We start from the raw sequence: 25,369 nt of genomic DNA on the forward strand, positions 1-25,369 counted from the left end.
ATTTACGGGGTAACACTTCATCCCTGTGACCTCGTTCTCCTGTCCTCTTGCGAAGGAAGGTTGACAGAGGGGACCTGAGAAGGAAATTAGTTTGATGAGGGCCTCAAATTGGCTCTCCCTCCCCCTAGCCCAAGTCCTGTGACTCTGAGTCAGTGTCCGGGCCCAGCCAAGTTCCTTGGGAGCCACATTCCTATTCCCTTTGCCCCCCGCCTCCACCCACTGTTCAGAAACAGCCCCTGAATCCTCGTGGTGAGGGGGAGCTGGGAGGGATAGAGCAGAACAACAAGTCATTATACCTGTGCTGTGTGGGGGCAGAATAATCTCTCCTGGGTTGAGTGTGGGTATTGGGATATAGGTTTCAGCTGAGGCAGGTCGTCCAAAGATTTCTTTACCTATTGCGGAAATTGGTGGAGGTGGAGTACACGGCAGCATCCCAGAGAATTACCACCTTGGAAGTTTCCCGGTTTGTAAGAGTCATCACCTCTGATGGTGGCAGTTGGAGAGGATGGTGGGTAGATGGAAGCCAGTGGTCCTGGACTGGAGGGACCCAGAGGAGGTCAGCAGGGGAGGTCACTTTCCCCAGACGTTCTGCCTCCTAGACTTCCTGCTGCCCTTGCTCCACCCCTTCTCTCTTGGACCCTTCCCCTTGGCCTCTTCCATCTCCTTTAGAACAGTGGCTTAGACTGAGTATTGACCTCTGGTCTGTCGACCTCTTCCCCCATCCCCACTCTTCTGAAGCCCCCTGTCTGAGCCATGCCTCAGTTTACCTCCAGGGTCGTTTGATGGCCCTCCTCCTATGCTTTATCTTATTCCCCTTTCATCTGACCCTCCTGAAAACATGAGGAAATTGAGCAATAGAGACATTGAAGAACTAGGGGGATGGGGGTGAGTAGAGGAAGTTTGGTCCGTGTCACTGGTCCCCAACCTTTTGGCACCATGGAACTTTCTTTTTCAATTTCCATAAGTCTCAAAATTTCATATTTTGAAATTCTTTCCTCTCAAACTGGATTTATTAGTGACTACCCTGCTTTTCTGGAGCCCTGGTGGCACAGTGGTTAAGAGCTACGACATGCTACGGTTGCTAACCAAAAGGTCGGCAGTTCGAATCCACCGACCGCTCCTTGGAACCCCTATGGGGCAGTTCTACTCTGTCCTGTAGGGTTGCTATGAGTTGGAATTGACTCAACGGCAACAGGTTTGGTTTTGGTTTTTACCCTGCTTTTCCAGTTTCAAAATTCATCAGCATGTAGAGCTTCCAGTCAGTGCTCCTGGTTAGCATGAGATAATTTGAGTCACCATATAAAGCTGATAAGAGTCCAGCCAAAAACAAAGATGTGTGATGTTTTTGTTAGCCTTATGTCCTACGTGAAGGAAAAGCATATTAAAAAAAATATTGGAATAAGCCAGTGGGACCTGTCCCCACTACCTTTTGGTACCCCAAGATGGTCCCTGTTGAAGGATGGGCTGGAGCTGGAGAAGCCTATCCATCAGCCACTCAGCTGCCATTCACCCAGTGCCTCTACATGCCAACCCTGAGCCCAGCATGGGGAGTAGGGGTGGGGGGAGGTATGTGAGGATCTCAGAGACTTCTCTTTGGAGAGACCAGATATGTGGAAAGATAGCAGAGAATACAAGGCAAAATGTGACGCTACAGGTGGCTCCCACAGGAGCTCAGGGAAGAGAGCTGTAGCCTGGCTGGTGAAGCAAGGCACCCCAGAGGAGGCGGGCTTCCAGCACAGGGGTGGGCATGTTTGAAGGACCTGTCCCATAGCTCTTTTGTGCACACTCTCCAGACGTGGAACAGATGGCCATCGACTGGCTGACAGGCAACTTCTACTTTGTGGACGACATCGATGATAGGATCTTTGTCTGCAACCGAAACGGGGACACATGTGTCACCTTGCTAGACCTGGAGCTCTACAATCCAAAGGGCATTGCACTGGACCCTGCCATGGGGTGAGCGTGGCGGGTCAGGGGGGTCTGGACCTGGAAAAGGGGGAGGCAGAGGCTGTAATGGTAGGAAGAGTTCCCCGATGCCCAGGCCCCACTGAACGTGCCACCTGCCCACAGGAAGGTGTTCTTCACTGACTACGGGCAGATCCCAAAAGTGGAGCGCTGCGACATGGATGGGCAGAACCGCACCAAGCTGGTCGACAGCAAGATCGTGTTTCCTCATGGCATCACACTGGACCTGGTCAGCCGCCTCGTCTACTGGGCTGATGCCTACCTGGACTACATTGAGGTGGTGGACTACGAGGGCAAGGGCCGGCAGACCATCATCCAGGGTATCCTGGTGAGAGAGCTGTTGTCAGCTTATTGCTGGGGAACCATTCACTAGGGCCTCCTGGTCGGGGGAAGACTTTGCAGGGGAATCCTTCTCCAAAACATCCTGGTAAGGGGAGGAGAATGTGGGAGCATGGTTGCCCTGAGCACTCTGTAGGAAGTGGGGTAGGGATGAGCTCTTCAGTGAAAGGACAGAATATGGCTTCCCGTCATTTTAGAGAGACTTTACTTCCTTTTTCTCATTTGATCCTTAGTTCCCTTTTGGCAGATAAAAAAAGCAGTGTTCAAAGAGGTTAACTGATTTGCCTGAGGTTACCCAGCTGGGAACTAACTAGTACTTAAACCTAGCCTAGAAACCTGCAGGCTCAAAGGTGGCACCTCCATTCTAGGATAATTAGGGTAACCAACCATCCATCCCAGTTTGCCTAAGAGTGCCCTGGTTTTAGCCCTGAAAGTCCCATGGTCCAGCAAACCCTTTAATCTTGGGCAAACCAGGATGGTAAGTCACCCTAGGTAAGCTGGGGACAGGGGTCTTGGAGCAAGTCTTTCCCCTCAACCCTCTCAAAGCTGGGGACTAGAATCAGGGTGAAGATATTTTCCATGGGCAGAGTTTAGGGCCCAGCTCTAATTCAGTCTAAAATCATGAAAGCATCTACTGCCCGCTTAGTTCTGTGAGGCACATGGTTTCTACCCTCACGGAGTTTGAGAAGAATGGGTAGGATAAGTCCACAGATCTCCACACCACACATTGGATGACATTGGGAAACACAGAGTGTGGAAGAAGAGACCTTCTCTGGTTAGAAGATTCCAGAAGCTCTTCGAAGAGATGCTCTGTGAAGGATGAATGGGATTTTGGCAAGCAAAAATCTCAAGAACAGTGTAGTCCAGCCAGAGGAGGCAAAAGTAAAGCAGTGGAGTTTTAAAAACTGTAAAGTGAATTTCGGGATGTAAATAATGGAAATTTGGATAGGCAGCTGAGGAGCTTCCCAAGGCTTCCCTTCTCATCTCGTTTTACCATCCCTGCCTGCCTGACTCAGATCGAGCATCTGTACGGCCTGACCGTGTTTGAGAATTATCTCTATGCCACCAACTCGGACAATGCCAACGCCCAGCAGAAGACAAGCGTGATCCGGGTGAACCGTTTTAACAGCACCGAGTACCAGGTTGTTACTCGTGTGGACAAGGGTGGTGCCCTCCACATCTACCACCAGCGGCGTCAGCCACGAGGTGAGCAGGGCTCCACAGCCGCTCCAAAGCGGGCTTCACTCTGAAATGGCTCTGAATCCTGGGGATCACAGCCCCTCCATGGACCCTCCTGTGGCACCCTGCTCCTTGCATATCATGACTGCTTCCCTAGCCACCCCCCGAGGCTACCTACCCTGGCCCTCAGCTTCCCCTGCCAGCCCCTCCCTACCCTCAACCTCCAGATCCACCTCCTAGGACCCCTTCTCCCTTTCTGCTCAATTCCCGTGCCAGGCATCTGGCCCTGGGCAACAGCGTGCCTCTCCCCTGGCCACTGAGGCCCCCCGCCAAGACAGTCTGCAGGCTGGGTTGTAGGGGGAGGAATTCCAGTTCTGTGGCATCTAAATCCTAAAATGGGACAAAGAGTCCCAAAGACAACACCAGAAGGGAGTGCGGGTCAGGCTGAAGGGAACCCTTCTCAAGGCTGGGCACAGGGGCTTGGATGGTCTTGACCCACCTCTCTACCTGCCCCCAGTGAGGAGCCACGCCTGTGAGAACGACCAGTATGGGAAGCCAGGTGGCTGCTCTGACATCTGCCTGCTGGCCAACAGCCACAAAGCGCGGACCTGCCGCTGCCGCTCCGGCTTCAGCCTGGGCAGTGATGGGAAGTCGTGCAAGAGTGAGTGACAGGGAAGGGCACGTGTACATGCTGGGATAGGAGGGAGGGGTTCACACCTGTCTCCCCATAGCCCGCAGCTTCTGCCCAAGATGCAGAGAGATGAAGGAACTCATCCAAAGTTTCACTGCTACTGAGGGGCAGGCAGAATTTGAACTCACATCTGAGAGCAAGGCTGTTCACACTACCCCACTCAGGCCCCACAGCAGACTGCACTGGCTCCTTCCTTCATTCATTCACTTGACAGTCATTTGTTGAGCACTTGCTATGTGTCTGGAGTCCCTGAGTGGTGTTAAGTACCCAGCTGCTAACCAAAAGGTTGGTTGGTTTGAACCCACCCAGAGGTACCCCAGAAGAAAGGCCTGGCAGTCTGCTTCTGAAAAATCAGCCACCAAAAACCCTATGGAGCACAATTCTACTCTGACACACATGGGGTTGCCATGAGTTGGAACCAACTCTATGGCAACTGGTTTGGTTTTTGGTTTTTTTACTATGCGTATGGCATTTTCTGGCAGTGAGGACTCACGAGTGCACAAGACAGATGCCGCCTCTGCCCTCATGGAGCTTACATACTGGGAGAAGAGGCAGACAAACAAATACATACAACTTCAGGTGGTGACAGGTCTTAGGAAGAAAATAAAGCAGAGAACTGAGCCAGTGATGATGTGAGGGTTCTGTTTTAGATTGAATGGTCAGGGAAGGCTTCTCTCAGGAGATGGCATTGGAGCCGAGCTCTCAGTGAAGCGAGAAAGTGAACTATGTGACTACCCAAGGGAAGAGCATATCTGGCAGAGGGCATGGAATGTGCAAAGGCCCTGGGGTCAGCATGAGCTTGACACACTGGCAGAACAGCACAGAGACCAGTGGGACTGGAGGAGTGTGAGTGAGGGGAGATGAGGAAAGAAAGATTGGGTTTTATTCTAATTGTGATGCACACCTGTTGGTGACTTGAGCAGAGAACTGATGTGATTTGATTCACATTTGTAGAAAGATCACACTAGCTGCTGGGTGGAGGGTAGGCAAGAGGCTCGAGGCTATTTCAGTGCCTTGGCGAGAAGTCATGATGGTGGCTTGGTCTAGGATGGTAGCAGCAGCGGTAGTGAAGAGTAATCAGATCCCAGTGTATTGTGGAGGTGCTGCCTTTAGGCCACTAACTTCACCCCCTAAGTAATCGGGCCCTTAACTGAACACATGCCACTGTCCCAACATTTTCCGCCCCTAGCATGTATAGGTCAACCCCACAGCATTGTGGCCAGAGACTCAGTGTTGTGCCTGTCTGTGCGTGTCTGACTTTGCTCCTGCTTACACCCGCCCAGAGCCGGAACATGAGCTGTTCCTAGTGTACGGAAAAGGCCGTCCGGGCATCATCCGGGGCATGGATATGGGAGCCAAGGTCCCGGATGAGCACATGATCCCCATCGAGAACCTCATGAATCCCCGGGCCCTGGACTTCCATGCTGAGACAGGTTTCATCTACTTTGCTGACACCACCAGCTACCTTATTGGCCGCCAGAAGATCGATGGCACTGAGCGGGAGACCATCCTGAAGGATGGTAAGGCCTCAAAGTTGGGGGAGAAGTTGTGGGGGGACCCCCAAGGACATAGTCCACCCTGGACAGGAAGCCATCTGGGCCCTTGGCACCTCATTCTCGATGCCCTCCCAGCATGGGTAGTCCATGCTGCCTGGCTGCTGGGCTGGTTGGCATGGAGATGAGAGGATAGACAGATTGACCCCTGTGTGACCCCCTTCTTGGCGGAGCTGAAAGAGGGAGGAGGATGGGTGGGGTAGGCCACGTGGGCCATCCCTGCCAGGCCTTGGGAAACTCAGGATCCCTCTGCTATTGGCTCTGAGCCCTGGAGCATCACACAACACACAGCCTGGAGACGCCTGAGGCCTGGAATTGGAGCAGGACCTGCTGGAGTAAAAACATGAGCTTGCACTTGTGCGCGCATGTGCGCACACACACACATGCACACTCAGGATCTTTGCAGGTAGACCTTACGAAGCTCCCAGAAGCTGCATACTTACATGTCCTGAGAAAATTGTGCCTTCTGAGTTGAGTCTGGTTTTTCCCCCTGAGCCACGCAGATAGGTCAGCAGTATATTGTCACGAAGAGCTGTGTGGAGGCTCCTGAGCTCTATGAATTCTGCCCCTTCCCTGCCACATGGGTAGGACTCACAGCCTGCATGTGAGCCTCCCGGGACAGGCTCCCTAGCTGGTCGGCCTTGTGATGTCAGTGACCACCCTTTGCCCTGCTCACCATCCCCCATGGCAGCTTGGAGAATCCTGGCAGTCAGCAATCATAAGACTTTGAGGAAATCAAAAGTAATTCCTCATCAGGAAAAGTTCAGGGTTCCCCATGCCAGGGGAACCGCTATTTAAAGGACGTGGCAGTGAAGCCTTGGCTTAGTGAAAAATCACTTCCTAATTTATTCATTTTGTTAGTTCAGGAGTTTTAGGCCTGGGAAGTGGCGTCACACTTGTGCCCAGAGCCATGTGCCCATAGTCCAGCTGCCCACCTCAGCACATGCCCAGACATGCCTCCCATGAGAGTCCACATCACCCACATCACCATGCCATGTGCTGTTTTGAAAGACTCTATGCCTCAACACAGATGTGGCAACACAAATGGTCTTCCTCATTCCTTCCTTCAACCACCATCCCCATCCCCACCCGCCTGCCCAGGGCACAAGAGGCTCCCTGCCCCCAGCCTAGCCCATCTCCATCATTGTCCCCTGCACCCTCCAGGCATCCACAATGTGGAGGGTGTGGCCGTGGACTGGATGGGGGACAACCTGTACTGGACGGACGATGGGCCCAAGAAGACCATCAGCGTGGCCAGGCTCGAGAAAGCTGCTCAGACCCGCAAGACCTTGATTGAGGGCAAAATGACGCACCCCCGGGCCATTGTGGTAGATCCGCTCAATGGGTGAGTCCTTCAGGGCCTCAGGGTAGAGGAGTTGAGGACTGGCAAGCCTCGGAGAACTGGGGGATGAGACAGAGAATGAAATCAGGGTAGGACATTGGGGGCAGGAAGACTTAGGCAGGAGTTGAGGCCAAAAGGGGAGGTGACCCTGTCCTCTGAGGAATGGAGTGATGTGCTAAGCTAATACGTAGAGCTCTGAACTGCCATTCCCAGACCTGAGCACTCCACTGGCTCACCTTGCCCTTGGAATGGGACCCACGCTCCTTACTAGACCTGCAGGGCCCTACAGGATCTACCCCTGGTGACTTGTCTCATCCCATCTGTACCTCACTTCCCACACTGAAAGGTGGTGACCCCTGGCCTGCTCTCTGTTCCTCACACAGGCACCCCAGCTCTTCCTGCCTCAGGAATTTGTACTTGAAGTTCCTCTACCCTGAGCTCCCATGTATTTGCAGGTCTAGCTCCTTCTCAGCTTTCATACTTCACCTCAAATGCCACCTCTTCAAGGAAGCCCTCCCTGACCACCCTTTCTAACTGTCTCCCCACTTGCTGCCTGGCCCACTCCATCACATCACCCTGTTTCATTTCTTTCATGGCTTTTGTCACCCACAGGCATAATCCTATTGATTGACTTGTTCCTTGCCTGTCTTCCCCATGGGCTGTGAGCTCCACAAGAGAGCAAGGGTCTTAGGTGACTTGGTCTCTGCTGGCTCCCCAAGTGCCAGGATGGTGCCTGACTCACAGTAGGCACTTGATGACTGTTTGTTGAATGGAGAGATAAATGAATGAAATGTGTGGTCTGGGGTGAGCAGGGCAGGAGGACTTTGCGAGGAGGGGCACTTGGGACAGCGTGATGGTTGGGGATCATAAGGGTGGGCCCATGTGGTGCTGATCATCTGCTTCCCACAGGTGGATGTACTGGACAGACTGGGAAGAAGACCCCAAAGACAGCCGGCGAGGGCGGCTGGAGAGGGCCTGGATGGACGGCTCACACCGAGACGTCTTTGTCACCTCCAAGACAGTGCTGTGGCCCAATGGGCTGAGCCTGGACATCCCTGCTGGACGCCTGTACTGGGTGGATGCCTTCTATGACCGCATTGAGACCATACTGCTCAATGGCACAGACCGGAAGGTGGGCAGGCACACCCCTGTGTGCAGGTGGCTCATGTATGCAATGCCGGACCTCGTTTGTGTGTGGATGACCTCTATGTCTGGGTGTCTCTGTGGGACCAGGCCTGTGTGTCTGAGGATGTCTACAAATGGGTTTTGTATCTTGTGTGTATTATCGTGTGAGGATTGCCTCTATCAGTGCATATCTGTGTCTGTGCATGTTGTCTGTGGGTTTGGCTGCCCATATGCACAGCTGTGTACACACATCCTGTGCACACCTGCACATGTATGAACACATACACAGCACACTATGGTATGGGTCTGCACTGCCTGCCTCTGTACAGACCTGGGATGCCTAGGGAGGTTTGATTCCTTGGGTGGCTGCGTGCTTTATGACTCACACGTGTCAGGGTATGTGGACCAAGCTCTTCCATGATATAAAGGACCTTCATGATATGTCCCTTGACTCCTTCTATGGTTTCATTTCTCCCCTCCCCCTGCCTCTTTGAAGATGCAACACCAGACAGCTTGTGATTCCCACCACCCCTCAGAAGGCATCTGCCCTCCTGCGTTTTTCACTCGGGGCCTTCTGCCTGGGAAGCCCCCGCAGCATGTTGTCTCCCAACCCCTTTTCCATACTGAGTCACCTGTGTGTGCCCTTCATGAGACAATGAGCAGCTTGAGGGTAGGGACACTGTCTTTTTCGTTTTAGTGCTGACCTCAGCTTGACCCTTAATAACCAGTTACTGCTGAGTCAGCTCTGACTCATGGTGACCCTGTGTGTGTCAGAGTAGTACTGTGCTCCATAGGATTTCCAATGGCTAATTTTTAGGAAGTAGATTACACGGCCTTTCTTCTAAAGCACCTCCAAGTGGACTCAAACCTCCAACCTTTAGGTTAGCAACCAAACACGTTAACCATTTGCACCACCCAGGGACTCCTGGCCCTTAACATCATTGTTGTTAGCTGCCATCGAGTCGGCTCCTGACTCATGGCAACCCCAGGTATTACAGAGTAGAACTGCGCCATAGGGTTTTCTTGGCCACGATCTTTATGGAATCAGATTGCCAGGCCTTTCTTTGTGGCACTGCTGGGCGGGTTCAAACTGGCCGACCTTTCAGTTGATCACAAAGTGCAGACTGTGCACACTACACAAGGACCTTCCTGGCCCTTAATAGATTCTGGTAAATATTTATTGGATGAAGAGATGAATGGATGAATTTTGGCCATCTGCTCAGTAGTGTGCATGCATGAGTGTGTGTGTGTTTATGTGTTGGGGGGATGTGAATGAATTTGAATGAGCAACCACACAATCTGTGTCCTTGCTGCATCACAGGTTGAGTTCAGAGTTTGGCACCCAGGGAGTAGCTTGCTGTGTGCCAAGCTGTGACCCTCAGCACTCCAGGCTAATGGGAAACAAGACCTACACCTGGGACATAGACAAATGTACACAAAGGCAGTCTCCCCAGGCTTACCTCAGGCAACCTGTGTGTCCCCCAGTTCCATGGTAGCATCTCCTCCATTTCTAGATTGTGTACGAAGGTCCTGAACTGAACCATGCCTTTGGCCTGTGTCACCACGGCAACTACCTCTTCTGGACCGAGTACCGGAGTGGCAGTGTCTACCGCTTGGAACGGGGGACAGGAGGTTCGCCCCCGACCGTGACCCTCCTGCGCAGCGAGCGGCCCCCCATCTTTGAGATCCGCATGTATGATGCCCAACAGCAGCAAGGTATCCCCTTGGGGCTGGGGCTAGGGCTGGGAGCAGGGTGGGGCCTAGATGGGGGTGGGGGCCTAGGTCTGGACTTGGGGCTCCTCAAGGGGTGAAGGTGCTCCCCAGGGATCTGGCCTTTGACTGGTGGGTCTGGAGAGGAGAGGCCCTCAGCCCAATCCTGTCTCCCTTTGGACCCCATGTCTGCATCTCCTCTTTGTTAACATGCTCTTCTTCCTCTCTATATTTCCTCCCTTTCTGTCTTATGTTCATGTTTTTCTTCTCCTGTCCCCTCATCTCCTCTCTGTCCTTTCCTGACCCTGCACAACTGATCCTTCTTCCCCACCTCCCCTTACTCCTCTCTGTGGCCCCTCCCCTGCAGTGGGCACCAACAAATGCCGGGTGAACAATGGCGGCTGCAGCAGCCTGTGCCTGGCCACCCCTGGGAGCCGACAGTGTGCCTGCGCTGAGGATCAGGTGCTGGACGCAGACGGTGTCACTTGCTTAGGTATGAGGGCCACCCGGGCGGGTGAGGCAAGAAGCAGAGCCCAGCGGGAGGAGGCCACAGGGAGGGCAGGGGAGGTCCCAGGGTCCCAGTCTAAGACTGAGGACATGAAGATGGGCCCTGTGGGGCAAGAGGAAAGTGGGGGACAGGAGTGAGAGAAGGCTCGGGGCCTCTAAGGGCCTTTGAGGAGGACTAGGGACTGGAGGGGCGTGGCTTGTGAGGGCATGAAGACTACAAGAGGCTGAGTGAGGGACAGGACAGCCATGTATGGAAGAAAATAGTCCTCACTTCTTTTAAGGTTGTTTCCCATTATTACAGTGATTTAACAATAGTTCAAAAATATTGGAGGTTAGAGAAGAGGGAAAAAAAACTCAAATCCCACCACAAACACCACTGTATTGCTAGTACTGTGGTAAATTGAACTGCCAACTTTTTCCTTAGGTAGGTGATGTTGTTTTCTACGGCGCTACAATCATGCCGTATATAAACGTGCTCTCTCTTTCTCAGCTCGTATGCATCAAGCATTTTCCATGTTACTGTAGCACCATTTATAGCCTTTTTTTTTTTTTAATAAAAATGGGTTGTGTGTATTGTAAAAATAAATAAGCGAACAGTATGAAAAATATAAAATAGAAAGTACAAATCACCCCAAATCCTTCCACCCATAGATAAATGCTGTTACCATTTTGGGGGGCATCCTGCCAAACACTTCTCTGTGCATTTAATTTTGCATAAATGGGATTGAGCTGCACACACTGTTCTGTTCCCTGCTTTTTTTCACTTGAAGATACGTCATGAATATGTAAGCAGCGTTTTTTTTTAAATAATTTTTATTGTGCTTTAAGTGACAGTTTACAAATCAAGTCAGTCTCTCACATATAAACTTATATACACCTTACTACATACTCCCTTTTACTCTCCCCCTAATGAGTCAGCCCGCTCCCTCTTTCCAGTCTTTCCTTTTGTGACCGTTTTGCCAGTTTCTAACCCCCTCTACCCTCCCATCTCCCCTCTAGATAGGAGATAAGCAGCATTTTTAATGACTGACATGTATTTTGCGTAGTAAATGTTCCAGAATTTTCTCTACCGCTTCTCTACTGCTGGATGTTTGTTTCCACTTTTTTGGTGTAATCACATTTACCAAACACAAACTGTGCTAGGGACCATTAGAAGCATTTCCAGTGCAGTAATTTATTTACTCCTTACAACACTGTAGGGAAGTATTTTTATTATCCCCATTTTCCAAATTTAGAAATTGAGGCCCAAAGTTGGAACAGGGACTTAAAATCAGAAAGTCTGACCCAGAGCCCATCTCTTACTCACCCTCTCTGCTATTTCTCACATTCTCATGCCTTCCCGTATTCTGGGTGGTTTTCTTAGGACAGATTCACAGAATTGAAAAATGGTCAGTGGGGCCTTAGCATGTGGCCATGGGAGTAAGTGACCAAGGTCAGGTGGAAGTCATGAGCATTGGTGGGAGCAGGGGCAAGGAACTGAGGGGCCAGGGTATTGGAAGGATCATCTACGTGGTTGTTGAAATCACCAAGAATTAAACCGGGAATGATTTTGGAGAGTGACACCAAGCCAGTTGTGAAAAACCCTCAAGGAATAATGGGAAGTGGCCAGGGGCCCGTAGAATAGGGATTGGTATGGTCTGATGAAGGAGCCCTGGTGGTGCAATGGTCAGGTACTTGGCTGCTAAGTGAAAGGTCAGTGGTTCAAACCCACCAACCTCTTCTTGGGAGAAAGATGTGGCAGTCAGCTTCCGTAAAGATTACAGCCTTGGAAACCCTATGGTGCAATTCTACACCATCCTATAGGGTTGCTGGGAGTCGGAATTGACTTGATGGCGTACAACAATATAGTCTGATAACATGAAACATCAACATTGATTTTTTAGAAAGTAGGGAGGGAGAACAATCAGGAAGACACATACCAACCCCAGTGGTCCATGGACTATGGAGAGAAACAGCCACTCATGGGACCTCTGGGGAGGTTCAGGGATTAGAGAGGTGGGAGGTGGGCTAAAAGAGGATGTGCAGAGGTGTAGGGTCCACCAAGGTGAACACTAAGGACATAGTGATTCTACTGCTGACGGTCTCAGGCAGATGGTGTGGTAAGGTCATGAGTGATGCCCTCGTAGCCCTGGGGCCTGTCTTCACTCCTGCTGGTGGAGTTGATGCATTTGTGTAAAAAAGAGGCCAGGCACCAGGGTGGGGCTTTGGAGGTCCCAGAGATGTCTTCCAAGGGACAGGGAGGGACAGGGAAAAAGGTCTGCTTGGTAGTGACAAAAATATAGGGGCTGAATACCTGTCCCATGATCTTGGTCTGACTTCCTTCTCATACCCCTGTGGTGCCCACAGCAAACCCATCCTACGTACCCCCACCCCAGTGCCAGCCGGGAGAGTTTGCCTGTGCCAACAGCCGCTGCATCCAGGAGCGTTGGAAGTGTGATGGGGACAATGACTGTCTGGACAACAGTGACGAGGCCCCAGCCCTCTGCCGTGAGTCACCCACTCCTCCCTGCTGGGCCTCTGCCCAGCTTTGCTTTTTGAGTGCCTGTTCCTGGGCAGAGAACTGGGGCCACCCTCTCGCTGACCCTTAACTGCCCCCTCCCCAGATCAGCACACCTGCCCTTCGGACCGATTCAAATGTGAGAACAATCGGTGTATCCCCAACCGCTGGCTTTGTGACGGAGACAATGACTGTGGGAACAGTGAAGATGAGTCCAATGCCACTTGCTCAGGTGTGGGAGGAGGGGGTGGACAACACTGGGCACTCCTCTGCCAGGGAGGCAGGGGTAAGTAGGGAAGCCAAGCCTAGGAAGACAGGGACACAGGAAGAAGACAGGGAATCCCAGAAAAGAAGAAGAGAGGGAGAGAAGGAAGGAAGGAGGGAGGCGGGAAGGGAGGAAGGAAGGAAAGAGCAAGCTTGGGGGAGGGGAGGAAGGAAGGGAGAGAGAGAGGGAGGGTGAGAGAGAGAGAGGGAGGAAGGAAAGATGAGCAGGAGGGAGGGAGGGAAGGAGGAAGGAAGGGGCAAGCTGGGCGGGGGCAGGAGCCCTAAGCAGGAAGGGAAGGCCTACTTCACCCCTCCCCCAACGAGCACAGTGTTGGCTGGGGAGCCCTGAAATGCGATGGGATCACAGCTCTAGGTTGGAGATGAGGAGTGACGAAGGGTAGATCTTCTCCTTGGAGGCGTCCAGAGAACCCATGAGAGAGAAGGGGTAAAGCGTCCAGTGTGAGGCCATGCTGATGGTTTTGAGACCCTTGGGAAAACTTTCTGATAGGCATAGAAGAATAAGACAGGAAAGGAAGAGAGGGGGACAGGATTGTGAGACTCAGAGACTCACACCACCCCTGTCTCCCAGCTCGTACCTGCCCACCCAACCAGTTCTCCTGTGCCAGCGGCCGCTGCATCCCCATCTCTTGGACATGTGACCTGGATGATGACTGCGGGGACCGCTCCGATGAGTCAGCCTCATGTGGTAAGAGGGGACAGCAGGAAGGCCGGGCTGGCAATGGGGAGGGGGAATCCATGAGAGCATGCTCTGCGGCTGGAGGGGAGCTGGAAAGACCCTGCTAACTTATTATCTGGGTCGCCTTGAGTAAGTTCCTTCTTTTCCCGGAGCCTCTTTGCATTTTATCTGCAAAATGGGGATGATAACAGCACCTACCTCACAGCATTGATGTGTGGGTTCAGTGAGATCATGCATGAAAAGCATTTAGCGCAGGGCCTGTGTTTGGTAACTAGTAGCTTGACAACAGGATGCTAACAGGGCTGGGCGCTCGTGAGCAGAGTCCAGGCTGAGCCACCACCATGTGGCCTTCCATTCCCCATCTGACTGGTGATGGGCTACTGGTTACCAACCTCCTCCCCACCCAGCTCCTTGATGCTTAGTGTGGTCTTGACAGCCAGGATCTGAGAACACAAGAAGAGAGCTGTGTCCCTCACACCCTTCCCCCACTCGGCTCCTCTTTTTCCCTGACAGCCTATCCCACCTGCTTCCCCCTGACTCAGTTTACCTGCAACAATGGCAGATGTATCAACATCAACTGGCGATGTGACAATGGTAAGAGCTTGCCTGCCTCCACCTACCCCGAATCTGAGGACAACTAGAAGCTGCACCTAGGCCCTGGGTGGGAGAGTGTTTTAGAGTCTAGCTGGGCCTCCCCCAGTACAGTGAAGGCCTGTGGATTGCCTAGGAAAAATGAGGAGGAGCCAGAAAGGCCATGGGAGAGCCAAGATGGACTGAGGGGAGACCCTGCCCATCTCAAGTCAGTGCCATTCCTACCCCCAGCAGAGCCAGAAGGGCTGTCCTCTGTCAGGGACTAGGGGGCTGGGAGACATGATCGAGAAGGGCCTGAGGGGCAGAGCAGGGAGAGCCCAATTCCCCACCCCCTTTTCCCCACAAGCCCCCATCTCCTAGAATCCTTGGTGCACCCTCCAGGCTCCGGGCTCCACACACAGGAGCCCACCTGGCCATCGGCCAGGGACCAGGTGACGTTGGCCCCAAGCGGGGAGCCGCTGAGTGTGCAAACATATGGGCCAGTGGGTCGTTGGTCATTGTGTGCTGTCTTGGGTTGTGTCTGGTGTTGTATTGTGATGTGGCATGGCAGCAGCCCCAGCCATGGCTGGAGGGTGAGAGGATGTCCTGGGTCAGCACCACTTTGCCCTGCATCTTTGCCTTGTCTGTGTGCCAATGGTTGCCCTGGCGGTTTCTGTGTTTCAGAGAAGGATTGTGGGGACGGCTCTGACGAAAAGACCTGTCCTGAGCCTGCCGGTCAGTGCATAGAAGCACATGCACCATCACCCCAGAGCCCAGCCTGGCCTCGCCGCCTTCCAGGGCCCCAGGCAGCCCCTCCCTGAGAGCTCCTAGGATGTGAAGAGAGAAGAGGGAGAGGAGGAGAAAACAGGGAGAAAGGAAACAGTGGGAGGGAGAGAGGGCAGAGGAAACCACTCAGGAAAGATGGCAGAGAGGTAGGGACAAGAAGACCAAGACATCAGGAGGAAGAGAGAGTTACAGAGAGAAGCAAACCCAACTGGAGGAAAGGAGGAACGCACCCAGGGGGAAAAGCCAAACCGCGGCCTTAGCAGGTGTCCTGTACTTGGGGGAGATCCACTAGCCCCCTCCCCCCGAGGTCTAGAAAGCAGTCAGCCTCAGACACGGTCAGTCCAAAGTGGCCCCAACCTTTCCTAGCTGCAGGCAGGGCCCGTTGTGAGCCAGCACTGGGAGCAGGTATCCCAGCAGTGCCCCAGCTGGGGGTGACCTCAATTAAGCCCTCCCCGCTTAATGGAGGAGAGGCCTGTCCTCTGCTCCCCCACATCTTTCCCTCCCTCCCAAACCAGGGAGGCCGATCCATTCATTTCCCCAGAAGCCAGCTAACCCCTGCTTCCACACCCTGCCCCAAGGGAGAAAGGAACATTTCCTGTCACCCACCCCCCACCCCCCGCCACCTTTGGAGACTTCAGAAAGGGACCCCTGGAACCTGCTCACCCACCCCATGGGCCATGGTGCATGTTGCAGTCTATGCAGTTTCTGTGTCTTCTCTGTTTGTTATTTTCTCAGTGGGGGGCTGGGGTGGGAATGGGGAGTCGGGAGTGGGGCCCCCAAGCTGGGGTCGCAGAGAAAGCTGTTCTTCTGAGCCCCTCCCTGCCTCTCCGCTTCTCCCTGCCTTCCAGACAATGACTGTGGGGACAACAGTGACGAGGCCGGTTGCAGCCACTCCTGCTCGAGCACCCAGTTCAAGTGCAACAGTGGGCGCTGCATCCCGGAGCACTGGACCTGCGACGGGGACAACGACTGCGGGGACTACAGTGATGAGACACATGCCAACTGCACCAACCAGGGTGGGTGCTTGGGCCAGGGGCAGGTCCCTTGGCCCCTCTCTCCATCCACCCGCCCCACTGTGTGTCAGCCACCATCTGGGAACCAGAGATAACTTAGCCTAGGCTCTTATCCTTTGGGAGTTCGCAGCCCTGTGGGAGGAGAGGGAGATTATCAACCAATCACTGCCACACACTATTAAGATTGCAGGCTTTGCAGTTGAGTGGCCTTGGGTTTGAGCTCCAGCTCTGCAACTTATTATCTGGGTGGCCTTGAGCAAATTCCCTCATCTCCCAGAGCCTCTGTGAGTTTCATCTGCAAAGTGGGGACAATAACAGCACCTACCTCACAGCACTGATGTGTGGGTTCAGTGAGATCATGCATGAAGAGCATTTAGCGCAGGGCCTGCGTTTGGTAACTAGTAGCTTGACAACAGGTTGCTAACAGGGCTGGGTGCTCGTGAGCAGAGTCCAGGCTGAGCCACCACCACGTGGCCTTCCATTCCCCATTTGACTGGTGATGGGCTGCTGGTCACCCACCACCCCCCGGCTCTGAGCATGATGCTCAGTGTGATCTTTTTTTTTTTTTTATTATTGTGCTTCAGGTGAGAGTTTACAAACCAAGTCAGTCGCTCATACAAAAAGCCAAACACACCCTGCTGTGCACTCCCAGCTGCCCGTCCCTTAATGAGACCGCACGTTTCTCCTCTCCACATTGTATTCCCCATGTCCGTTCGACCAGCTCCTGTACCCCTCTTCCTTCTCATCTCGCCACCATCCAGGAGTCGCTCACATAGCCCCATGTGTCTACTTGAGCCACGAAGTTCACTCCTCACCAGCATCATTGTCTATCTTATAGTCCAGGCCAATCCCTGTCTGTAGAGTTGGTTTCAGAAATGGTTCCAATCTTGGGCTATCAAAGGGCCTGGGGACCATGACTGTCGGGGTTCCTCCAGTCGCAGTCAGACCATTTAAGATCTGCATCCCACTGACCTCCTGGCCCATCAGGGATTCTCCGTTGTGTTCCCTGTCAGGGCAGTGGCCGGTGGTAGCCGGGCACCATCTAGTTCTTCTGGTCTTAGGCTGATGGAGTCTCTGGTTTATGTGGCCCTTTCTGTCTCTTGGGCCTCAGTGTGATCTTGGCAGCAGGAAACTAAGAATATATATGATCACACCCTGAAGGAAAAAGAGGCTCACTCTGTGAGGCTCCCCAGTGCTGAGGCCTTGAGAACCAGCCCGGGGGCTGGTGGGGGCTGAGTCACTCAGGAGCACAGGCCCTGTCAAGGCGATGCCGGTTTCTCAGATCTGGCCGATTGTCACCAAGGAGGGATGCAGACCCAGGGGTGACCTGGCTTAAAGAGAAGCCAGGAGTGCAGATTATTATGTAAAATCTATCAATTTTTAAACACTGCCACTTGATTTTAAAAATTATAAAAACACTGCAGGCCAAAATCTTTCTGCATGGCTCGCCCAGCCTGTGGCATACCCTCCTGCCTTATAGAATTAAGGTGCACTGTGTGGGGGGACTGCTGAATAGCACTGAGCACCCACCCTGAGCCCAGCCCTCAAAGGAGGATGTGGAGGTGATAGGATGCTCAGGAAACAGCAAGCGGTGTCATGCAGTATGGTGGGAAGAACTTCCTGCCCCTCCCCTTACATGCTGGGCAGACCTGGGCAAGTCACTTCCTCCAAGCCTTGGCTTTCTCCTCCGTGAGGCAAGATGAGATAAGTGAGAGGCCTGGCAGAGGGAGCAGGGAGCCAGTACTACCTATGGTCATGAGTGAGAATGTTCTGAGACCATTCGGAGAGAGATGGGATTTGAAATGGGCCCTGATAAGGGATTAGACTGGGTAAATGGACAAGAGGGAGGGTTTTTGGAGGACAGATGGGGTGGCCTGGAGAACCGACCAGTAAATGCTTTGAGGGTGGGCCCGAGCATGCCTGCAGAGTGCCAGTAGGGTCCGGTGGGGCAGGCTACTGCAGGGACAGTGGGCGGTGAGGCTGTCCAGGAAGAGGGTGCTCACGACACAGGTGAAAAAGTCAGGCAGAAGCTTAATATCAGAGGCACTGGGGACCTGTATAGAATTTAGAAGCTGGAAAGTGATAGAAGTAGAAGATGTTTTAGGATGACAACCCTGGAAGGAAGTAGTGCCAGGAGCCCAGAGGGAGGAAAGTCAGCTTGGAAGCTGCTGCTGAACTGTAGGCACCAGATGAGGGCATAGAACAGGCTCCTGGCAGGGAGAATGGGCTTCCTTCTCGGTCTGTGCCTTCCGGGTAGAGCTCCTGCTCCTCACCCGGCCTCCTGAGCCAGGTGGCAGTGCAGCAGCTAGTGTGGTCCTTCCAGAACGTATGTCGGACCATGCTCCACCCTACCCTCAACCCTTCAGTGCCTCCCCCACATGTCGTTGTGTGCTTCCGAGTCAGTTCCAACTCACAGCAACACTGTATGATAGAGTAAAACTGCCCCATAGGGTTTCCAAGGCTGTAATCTTCACAGGAACAGACGGCCGGTCTTTTCTCCCAAGGAATGGCTGGTGGGTTCGAACCACTGACCTTTTGGCTAGCAGCTGAAGGCTTAACCATTGTGCCACCAGGGCTTGGAATAAATGCCAAAGCCCATCCGTGGCCTGCAGGGCCAACCTCGTCTGGCCCCATTACCTCTCTGATCTACTCTTTTAATGCTCATCCTCTTTCACTCTGCTCCAGGTGCATCAGCCTCCTGGGTTGTTTTTTTTTTTTAATCCTAGTGTGTGTGAGTGGTATCTTTCTGTGTTTGTTTGTTTTTTAAATAATATTTTATTGACTTTTTGGTGAAAATTTACACAGCAAGTTAGGTTTCCATTTGACAATTTCTGCACAAATTGTTCAGTGACGTTAGTTACATTTTTCATGATGTGTCCCCATTCTCTTTAATTGTGTTCTATTTGTTCCATTTGCAGTACTCTAGTTTCCCTGCCCACTTATCTCTTCATCTCTTTGCTTTAGAGTAATTGTTAACCTTTTGGTCTCATACAGATGGTTTTTAAGTAGTGCACTGATCTTCCAGGTAATCCTTTATTTGGTGTGCCGCTCTGCCATTTTGATAGTAGTTGATCTCAGGGGATAGGCTAGTTTCTCCTGGGCATTTTTTAAACGTGCCCAGGAGAGCTCTAGCTCAGAGGCTTTGCACTGACTGTTCCCCTTGCCTGAAATGCTCCCCATGAACTCCAGCGGAGCCTTCTCTGAACCTCCTTACCGAAAGTATCACCCCCATCCCTCTCTAGCCTTTACCCGGCTTGGTCTCCATAGCATTTATCATGATCTACAATTACATTCTGGATTTATGTCTTTATTGTCTCCCTTCCCCACTTGAAACAACTTAAGGGCTTTGTCTGGTTCACTGCTGGCACCTGGAATAGTGCCTGGCACACAGTAGGCCCTCAATAAGTGTTTGTGGAGTAAATGAATGAAACAGGGGCTAAGCTAAGGAGGCAAGGGGGCATTTGAGCTCTGGCCTAGCAAATTACTTTTCCAATCGAGATCTTGTCTGTAAAACACGGAGACTAAATGGGATGATCTCCAGGGTCCTTGAAGGTGTAACATCTCCTGACTCTAATACTGACTTAGCGCCTCCAAGGAGTAAGCAGGAGGGTTCAGAGAACTTTCCATCGCTGCCTCAGCTCAGAGCCCTGGACTGGGCACAGCAGGAGGAGCGGCTGGGGAACAGAGACAGGAAGGGCTGACCTGGAGTTTCTCCCCCTCCTGATGCCCTTCCCCATCCCCGTGCAGCCACAAGGCCACCTGGCGGCTGCCACACTGATGAGTTCCAGTGCCGCCTGGATGGGCTGTGCATCCCCCTGCGGTGGCGCTGTGATGGGGACACTGACTGCATGGACTCCAGTGATGAGAAGAGCTGTGAGGGAGTGACCCATGTCTGCGACCCCAATGTCAAGTTTGGCTGCAAGGACTCAGGTAAAAAGGAGAATTGGAGGAAACCTGGAGTGGGGCAACATGGGTAGAAGGAGGCCATATTGAGAATAGAAAGGAGTGGCAAGGGGAGGACACTGTGAGGTAGGAACATTATATGAGGCAGCCAGCAGCAGTGCAGAGAAATCCTGTGTCCATGATACATGCGGGAAGCCGAGAAGGGGTCAGGGCCTGCCTGAAAGACCCTAGGAATCAAAACCCTCATCAGAGCTGAGCTTCAGCACCTCCTGCAGACTCCTGCCACCTTTGTTACCTATGTGAATTTGACAGAAAAAGCCTCAAGGTTCCTAGTGGACCCCAAGGCATTGCAGTTATGACCCGACTAGAGAAGCCTGCCAGGTCTGCGAAGAAAGGCATGGAGAGCCTCACTGCCCAGGCCTGGCCTCTCATACTATACCCATCCTTCAGCTCGGTGCATCAGCAAAGCGTGGGTGTGTGATGGCGACAGCGATTGTGAAGATAACTCGGATGAGGAGAACTGTGAGTCCTTGGCCTGCAGGCCACCCTCGCACCCCTGTGCCAACAATACCTCGGTCTGCCTGCCCCCCGACAAGCTGTGTGATGGCAATGACGACTGTGGAGACAGCTCGGACGAGGGCGAGCTCTGCGGTAAGGCCCAGGCCTGCACGGGGGCAGTGAGGGCCTGGCCCCGGGGGACGGAGTGGGGAGGCTGCTGGGTAAGGAGTCTGGGCTAGGGCCAGGGCAGGTGGGACAGAGCAAGCTCTGTTCTGACTCTAGGAGAGAGCAGTTCTGGCTGCCTGACAAGCAGTACCCAGAACAGTGACCAACAGCCAGTGTGGATACAGAGTTCACCTCATCAAGACACCATGCTAAGGGCTTCACACTACAATAACATTTTATCCAGACAACAGCCCTGAGGCAGGTCCTGTTGTCATCTCTATCTTACAAACGAGAAGACTGAGGCACAGAGAGATTAAATAACTTGTGCAGTGCAAAGTCACACAGCTTATAAAACACAATGTAGACAGTGCACTGCAACCCAACCCTCCAGGCACAGACCCCTCACCCCGACTTACACTACATCACCACAGCACAGCAAAGAGTCGGCTTGTGGGATGGAGGCATCAGGGCTGAGTGTTGATGTAGTCAGGGCAGTCTTCCCAGAGGAGGCAGGAATTTAAATGGGTTCCCAAGGGTGGGTAAAACTTGCAGAGTAAGTCGAGAAAGTGGCGAGAGTAGGGTGTACATTCAAGACCAAAAGGAACAAGATACATGGGACCAGGGACCGGGGGGACCACATGTCGTGTCTTGGGTGAGCAGAGCAGCCTTATCTCCTGCTGTTCTCTGAGCCCAGGCAGTGCATTGGGTTCCTTTGAAGGAGAGGAGGAGATAGGCATGCTAGGACTGGCCTGGGAGAAATGCTGACAGGTCATCAGTCAGAACTGCCAGCTCCTCAGGCTGGCAGATTCCAGGGTGTGTCAGAGGACTCGGGGAAGGGACATTCCCTACCCCAGCCCCACCCTGGCTCACACCCACGTCAGGAGAGGTCCAGGAAAGGGAACTGGACCCAAGGATACTACACGTCCAGAGAAGAGGCAAAGAGCTGGGCCTTAACAATGGGCCAGAGCAGGAGCAGGGAAATAGAGACCACGGAGAGATGCAGCTTTGATATAGGGGGTTCTTTGGAGAAGGGGATGGGTAGTCCCAGGTGGCGGGTGCTAGGGTCCCAATCCTGGGCTTGAGGGAGCCTGGGGAGGGTAGGGGCAGAGGCTTGGCAAAGAATGGAGACAAAGAGGCTGAGGGCAGGGCGCCAGGGTTCCGTCTCACCTTCCTAACCCTGGGGCCCATCTGGGCCCTGGTCCTGCTGCCTCCTGGATCCTAACCCCAGGCCTGCCCCTTGCCCACCCCCAGACCAGTGCTCGCTGAATAATGGCGGCTGCAGCCACAACTGCTCGGTGGCACCTGGTGAGGGCATTGTTTGTTCATGCCCTCTGGGTATGGAACTGGGGCCTGACAACCACACCTGCCAGATCCAGAGCTACTGTGCCAAGCACCTCAAGTGCAGCCAGAAGTGCGACCAGAACAAGTTCAGTGTCAAGTGCTCCTGCTACGAGGGTTGGGTCCTGGAGCCTGACGGCGAGAGCTGCCGCAGCCTGGGTGAGACACAAGTGAGGGTGGCCAGGCAGGCCAGGGCAAGCTCCTGGGCTGCTGTGGGCTGGGCTTGGGCAGTGAATGCCACAGGCGGAGTTTTCCACCCCAGCACCCAATGCCTGGGCCTGCAAGACCCGGCCTGCGTGTGGACAGGGTGGCAGGGAGACAGCAAGTCCCTCAGTGACCCCTGTCCTGTCCCCACCCCTAGACCCCTTCAAGCCATTCATCATCTTCTCCAACCGCCATGAGATCCGGCGCATTGATCTTCACAAAGGCGACTACAGCGTCCTGGTCCCCGGGCTGCGCAACACCATCGCCCTGGATTTCCACCTCAGCCAGAGCGCCCTCTACTGGACTGATGTCGTGGAGGACAAGATCTATCGTGGGAAGCTGCTGGACAACGGAGGTGACTGCCCTGCCTGGGACGTTGCCAGGGCTGGGTGCACACAGACAGGGCGCTTGGACACTCAGCCACAGGCCCAAGTCCAGGCAGCCCCCAAACTGAGGCCCCTGGCTCCCCTACCCCTACCTCCTGTTAATTGGGTTAGATTTTGCTGTGGGTCTCGATGCCTGACGCCCCGTAATTATCGTCAGCAGAGCTGCCAGCCCAATAATTAACAAAATGATCAGCCTTTCCTCGGAACGGCCGGGAACTCGGCTTCCCAAACTCTAGAATTGCAGGCTTGAAAGGAAACAGCCATTTAGGGGGTGGGGTATCTGAACCCTGTCTTCTGTCCCAAGCCAGCCTGACCCATCACAGACATCATTCATTCAGTCAGCATGTATTTTTGAGCACCTGCTGTATGCACTGGGCACTAGGAGACAACAATGATCAAAATAGGCTTAAATGCCTGCTTTTGTGGAGCTTACATTCCAGTGGAGACGTCAGATAACAAAAGAAATAAATAAAACATGAAATATGACAGAAGGAGATAAGTGCAATGGATAAAAAGAAAGGAGACAATACTCAAAGCCATGGAGACAAGAACAGACTAGTGGTTACCAAGGGCCATGGGGAGGGAGGAATGGAGAGTTAAATAATAAAGTAAAATAAATAAAAGCTCAGTACTAAGGAAAAAGGAAAGAACCAGGGGTGGGTAGAGAGAATGGGGTGACATTTTTAAATCCGGTAGCCAGGAAAGGCCCCTGAGGAGGTAACATCTGAGCAGAGACACATTTTACTGGAGGAGTTTGTATTGTGTTAGTAGGGAAAACCTGGAACCATCTCAAATGTCTGTTAACAAGGAAATGAATATACTAGGCAACATATTGTGCATAGTTCATACTATGCAACGGTTGTTTAAATAATGAGGGAAATATATGTGTTAACATAGGAAAATCTCCAAGACACTCGTGGAATGACTTCTAGAAAGTTCTGTCCTTATAGTGAGTCCAGATCTGTCTCCCAAAGCCTCCAACCTTTGCTCTGACCTCTTCTCACCATGCATTAGCCCTTCAGAGATTTGGCAGCAGAAGGCAGCTGCCCCTCTGTGCCCCTCCTCCAGGCGGAGCAGCCCAGCCCTGCTAGCCAGGCTTCCCCTTTCCTCCTTGGCCTCTGGATGGGGGGTGTGGGGGGGGACTGGTTAGGACAGTGGCGGGTCTGGGAACCCCCACTTTTGAATCTGGGACACATCAGAGGTATTGGCAGGAGTGTCAGGGTTGAGGGTGGGTCATCAAGGGCTCCTAAGGTAAGTCACATCCACTCCACCTCACCCCAGGGCTCTCTTACCTCCCACAATCCTCTCTCTTCTAGCCCTGACCAGTTTTGAGGTGGTGATTCAGTATGGCCTGGCCACACCTGAGGGCCTGGCTGTAGACTGGATTGCAGGCAACATCTACTGGGTAGAGAGTAACCTGGACCAGATTGAAGTGGCCAAGCTGGATGGAACCCTTCGGACCACCCTGCTGGCTGGTGACATTGAGCACCCAAGGGCAATCGCACTGGATCCCCGGGATGGGTGAGGACCATGCCCAGCCCTGTCCTGGCCCCATGGTGTTCCCAGAAGCCCCATTCCTCCAGGCCAGGGCCATCTGCCTCCTCAGTGCCATCCACCCGCCTCCCGCCCTTTACCTGGGATCCTACCCCAGCCCCTTCGCAAGGTCCCCGACTCCTGACTCCCCCCCTGCTCCCCAGGATCCTGTTTTGGACAGACTGGGATGCCAGCCTGCCCCGTATTGAGGCTGCCTCCATGAGCGGGGCCGGGCGCCGCACCATCCACCGGGAGACAGGTTCGGGGGGCTGGCCCAACGGGCTCACCGTGGACTACCTGGAGAAGCGCATCCTCTGGATTGACGCCAGGTCAGCGCCTCACCATGCCGTGGCACTTCTGGCCAAGGCTCCACCCCTGTCCTCCCCCCAGGGACACTGTGGGAGGAGGTCCCAGGACCTGGCAGTGGGGAGGGTGGCAAGAAGGCTCAGGGTACGTGGAGCCAGAAATGGGGCGGCAGTGGGAGGAGGACAGGTAAGGGGAGAGCCTGGGCGGAGGGAAGAGGTGGGGTGGAAGCAGGCAGAAGCAGGGCTGTCACCTGTGGTCATCCAAGCTGTAGGCTGCAGAGCATGCCTGGCTGAGGGCTGGGCCAGGGGTGGGGTGGAAGCGGGCGGAAGCAGGGCTGTCACCTGTGGTCATCCAAGCTGTAGGCTGCAGAGCATGCCTGGCTGAGGGCTGGGCCAGGGGTGGGGTGGAAGCAGGCGGAAGCAGGGCTGTCACCTGTGGTCATCCAAGCTGTAGCCTGCACAGCACGCCTGGGTGAGCGCTGGGCAAGCGCTGCAGTACAACCTCCCCTCCACTCAAAAATCTCTGCCCTCTCACGGGAGGTTGTGTCTGCCCAGAGGAGGGGAAGCTTTCTCTAATTGGTCTACCTAGAGGGGTGCTTTTTTCTTATTCTCCCCCAGGGCCTGCATGTGCTAACTGCAGTCCTGGGGAGAGGAGAGATAAAAGACAGGACAGGTCCTCTGTCCTCTGGCCTGCAGGGCTGGGGAGGAGGGAAGGCATGAGTGTGCTGAGGTTAGGAGCGCTGTGGGCAGAGTGCTGCGAGGGTTGGAGCCGAGGCGGTGCCCTCACTCTGCCCAACCA

General features: G+C 53.5%; 1 protein-coding gene across 1 annotated transcript in view; it reads left to right on the forward strand.

Annotated features, from left to right (window-relative positions):
- Positions 1-25,369, forward strand: part of LRP1 (LDL receptor related protein 1) — an 83,964-nt gene that overhangs the window by 23,384 nt on the left and 35,211 nt on the right. Inside the window, exons 7-26 of the mRNA XM_049883636.1 lie at positions 1,794-1,956; positions 2,071-2,293; positions 3,321-3,510; positions 4,001-4,144; positions 5,458-5,694; positions 6,892-7,072; positions 7,979-8,201; positions 9,709-9,910; positions 10,272-10,397; positions 12,758-12,898; positions 13,015-13,140; positions 13,762-13,878; positions 14,383-14,463; positions 16,074-16,241; positions 19,986-20,168; positions 20,592-20,792; positions 22,056-22,301; positions 22,504-22,701; positions 24,049-24,253; positions 24,430-24,594. Coding sequence (XP_049739593.1) covers positions 1,794-1,956; positions 2,071-2,293; positions 3,321-3,510; positions 4,001-4,144; positions 5,458-5,694; positions 6,892-7,072; positions 7,979-8,201; positions 9,709-9,910; positions 10,272-10,397; positions 12,758-12,898; positions 13,015-13,140; positions 13,762-13,878; positions 14,383-14,463; positions 16,074-16,241; positions 19,986-20,168; positions 20,592-20,792; positions 22,056-22,301; positions 22,504-22,701; positions 24,049-24,253; positions 24,430-24,594 — 3,520 coding nt within the window. The remainder of the gene's footprint in view (positions 1-1,793; positions 1,957-2,070; positions 2,294-3,320; positions 3,511-4,000; positions 4,145-5,457; positions 5,695-6,891; positions 7,073-7,978; positions 8,202-9,708; positions 9,911-10,271; positions 10,398-12,757; positions 12,899-13,014; positions 13,141-13,761; positions 13,879-14,382; positions 14,464-16,073; positions 16,242-19,985; positions 20,169-20,591; positions 20,793-22,055; positions 22,302-22,503; positions 22,702-24,048; positions 24,254-24,429; positions 24,595-25,369) is intronic.

The sequence above is a fragment of the Elephas maximus genome, chromosome 4 (genome assembly GCF_024166365.1).
Source record: "Elephas maximus indicus isolate mEleMax1 chromosome 4, mEleMax1 primary haplotype, whole genome shotgun sequence".
In the NCBI taxonomy this organism is placed as follows: domain Eukaryota; kingdom Metazoa; phylum Chordata; class Mammalia; order Proboscidea; family Elephantidae; genus Elephas; species Elephas maximus.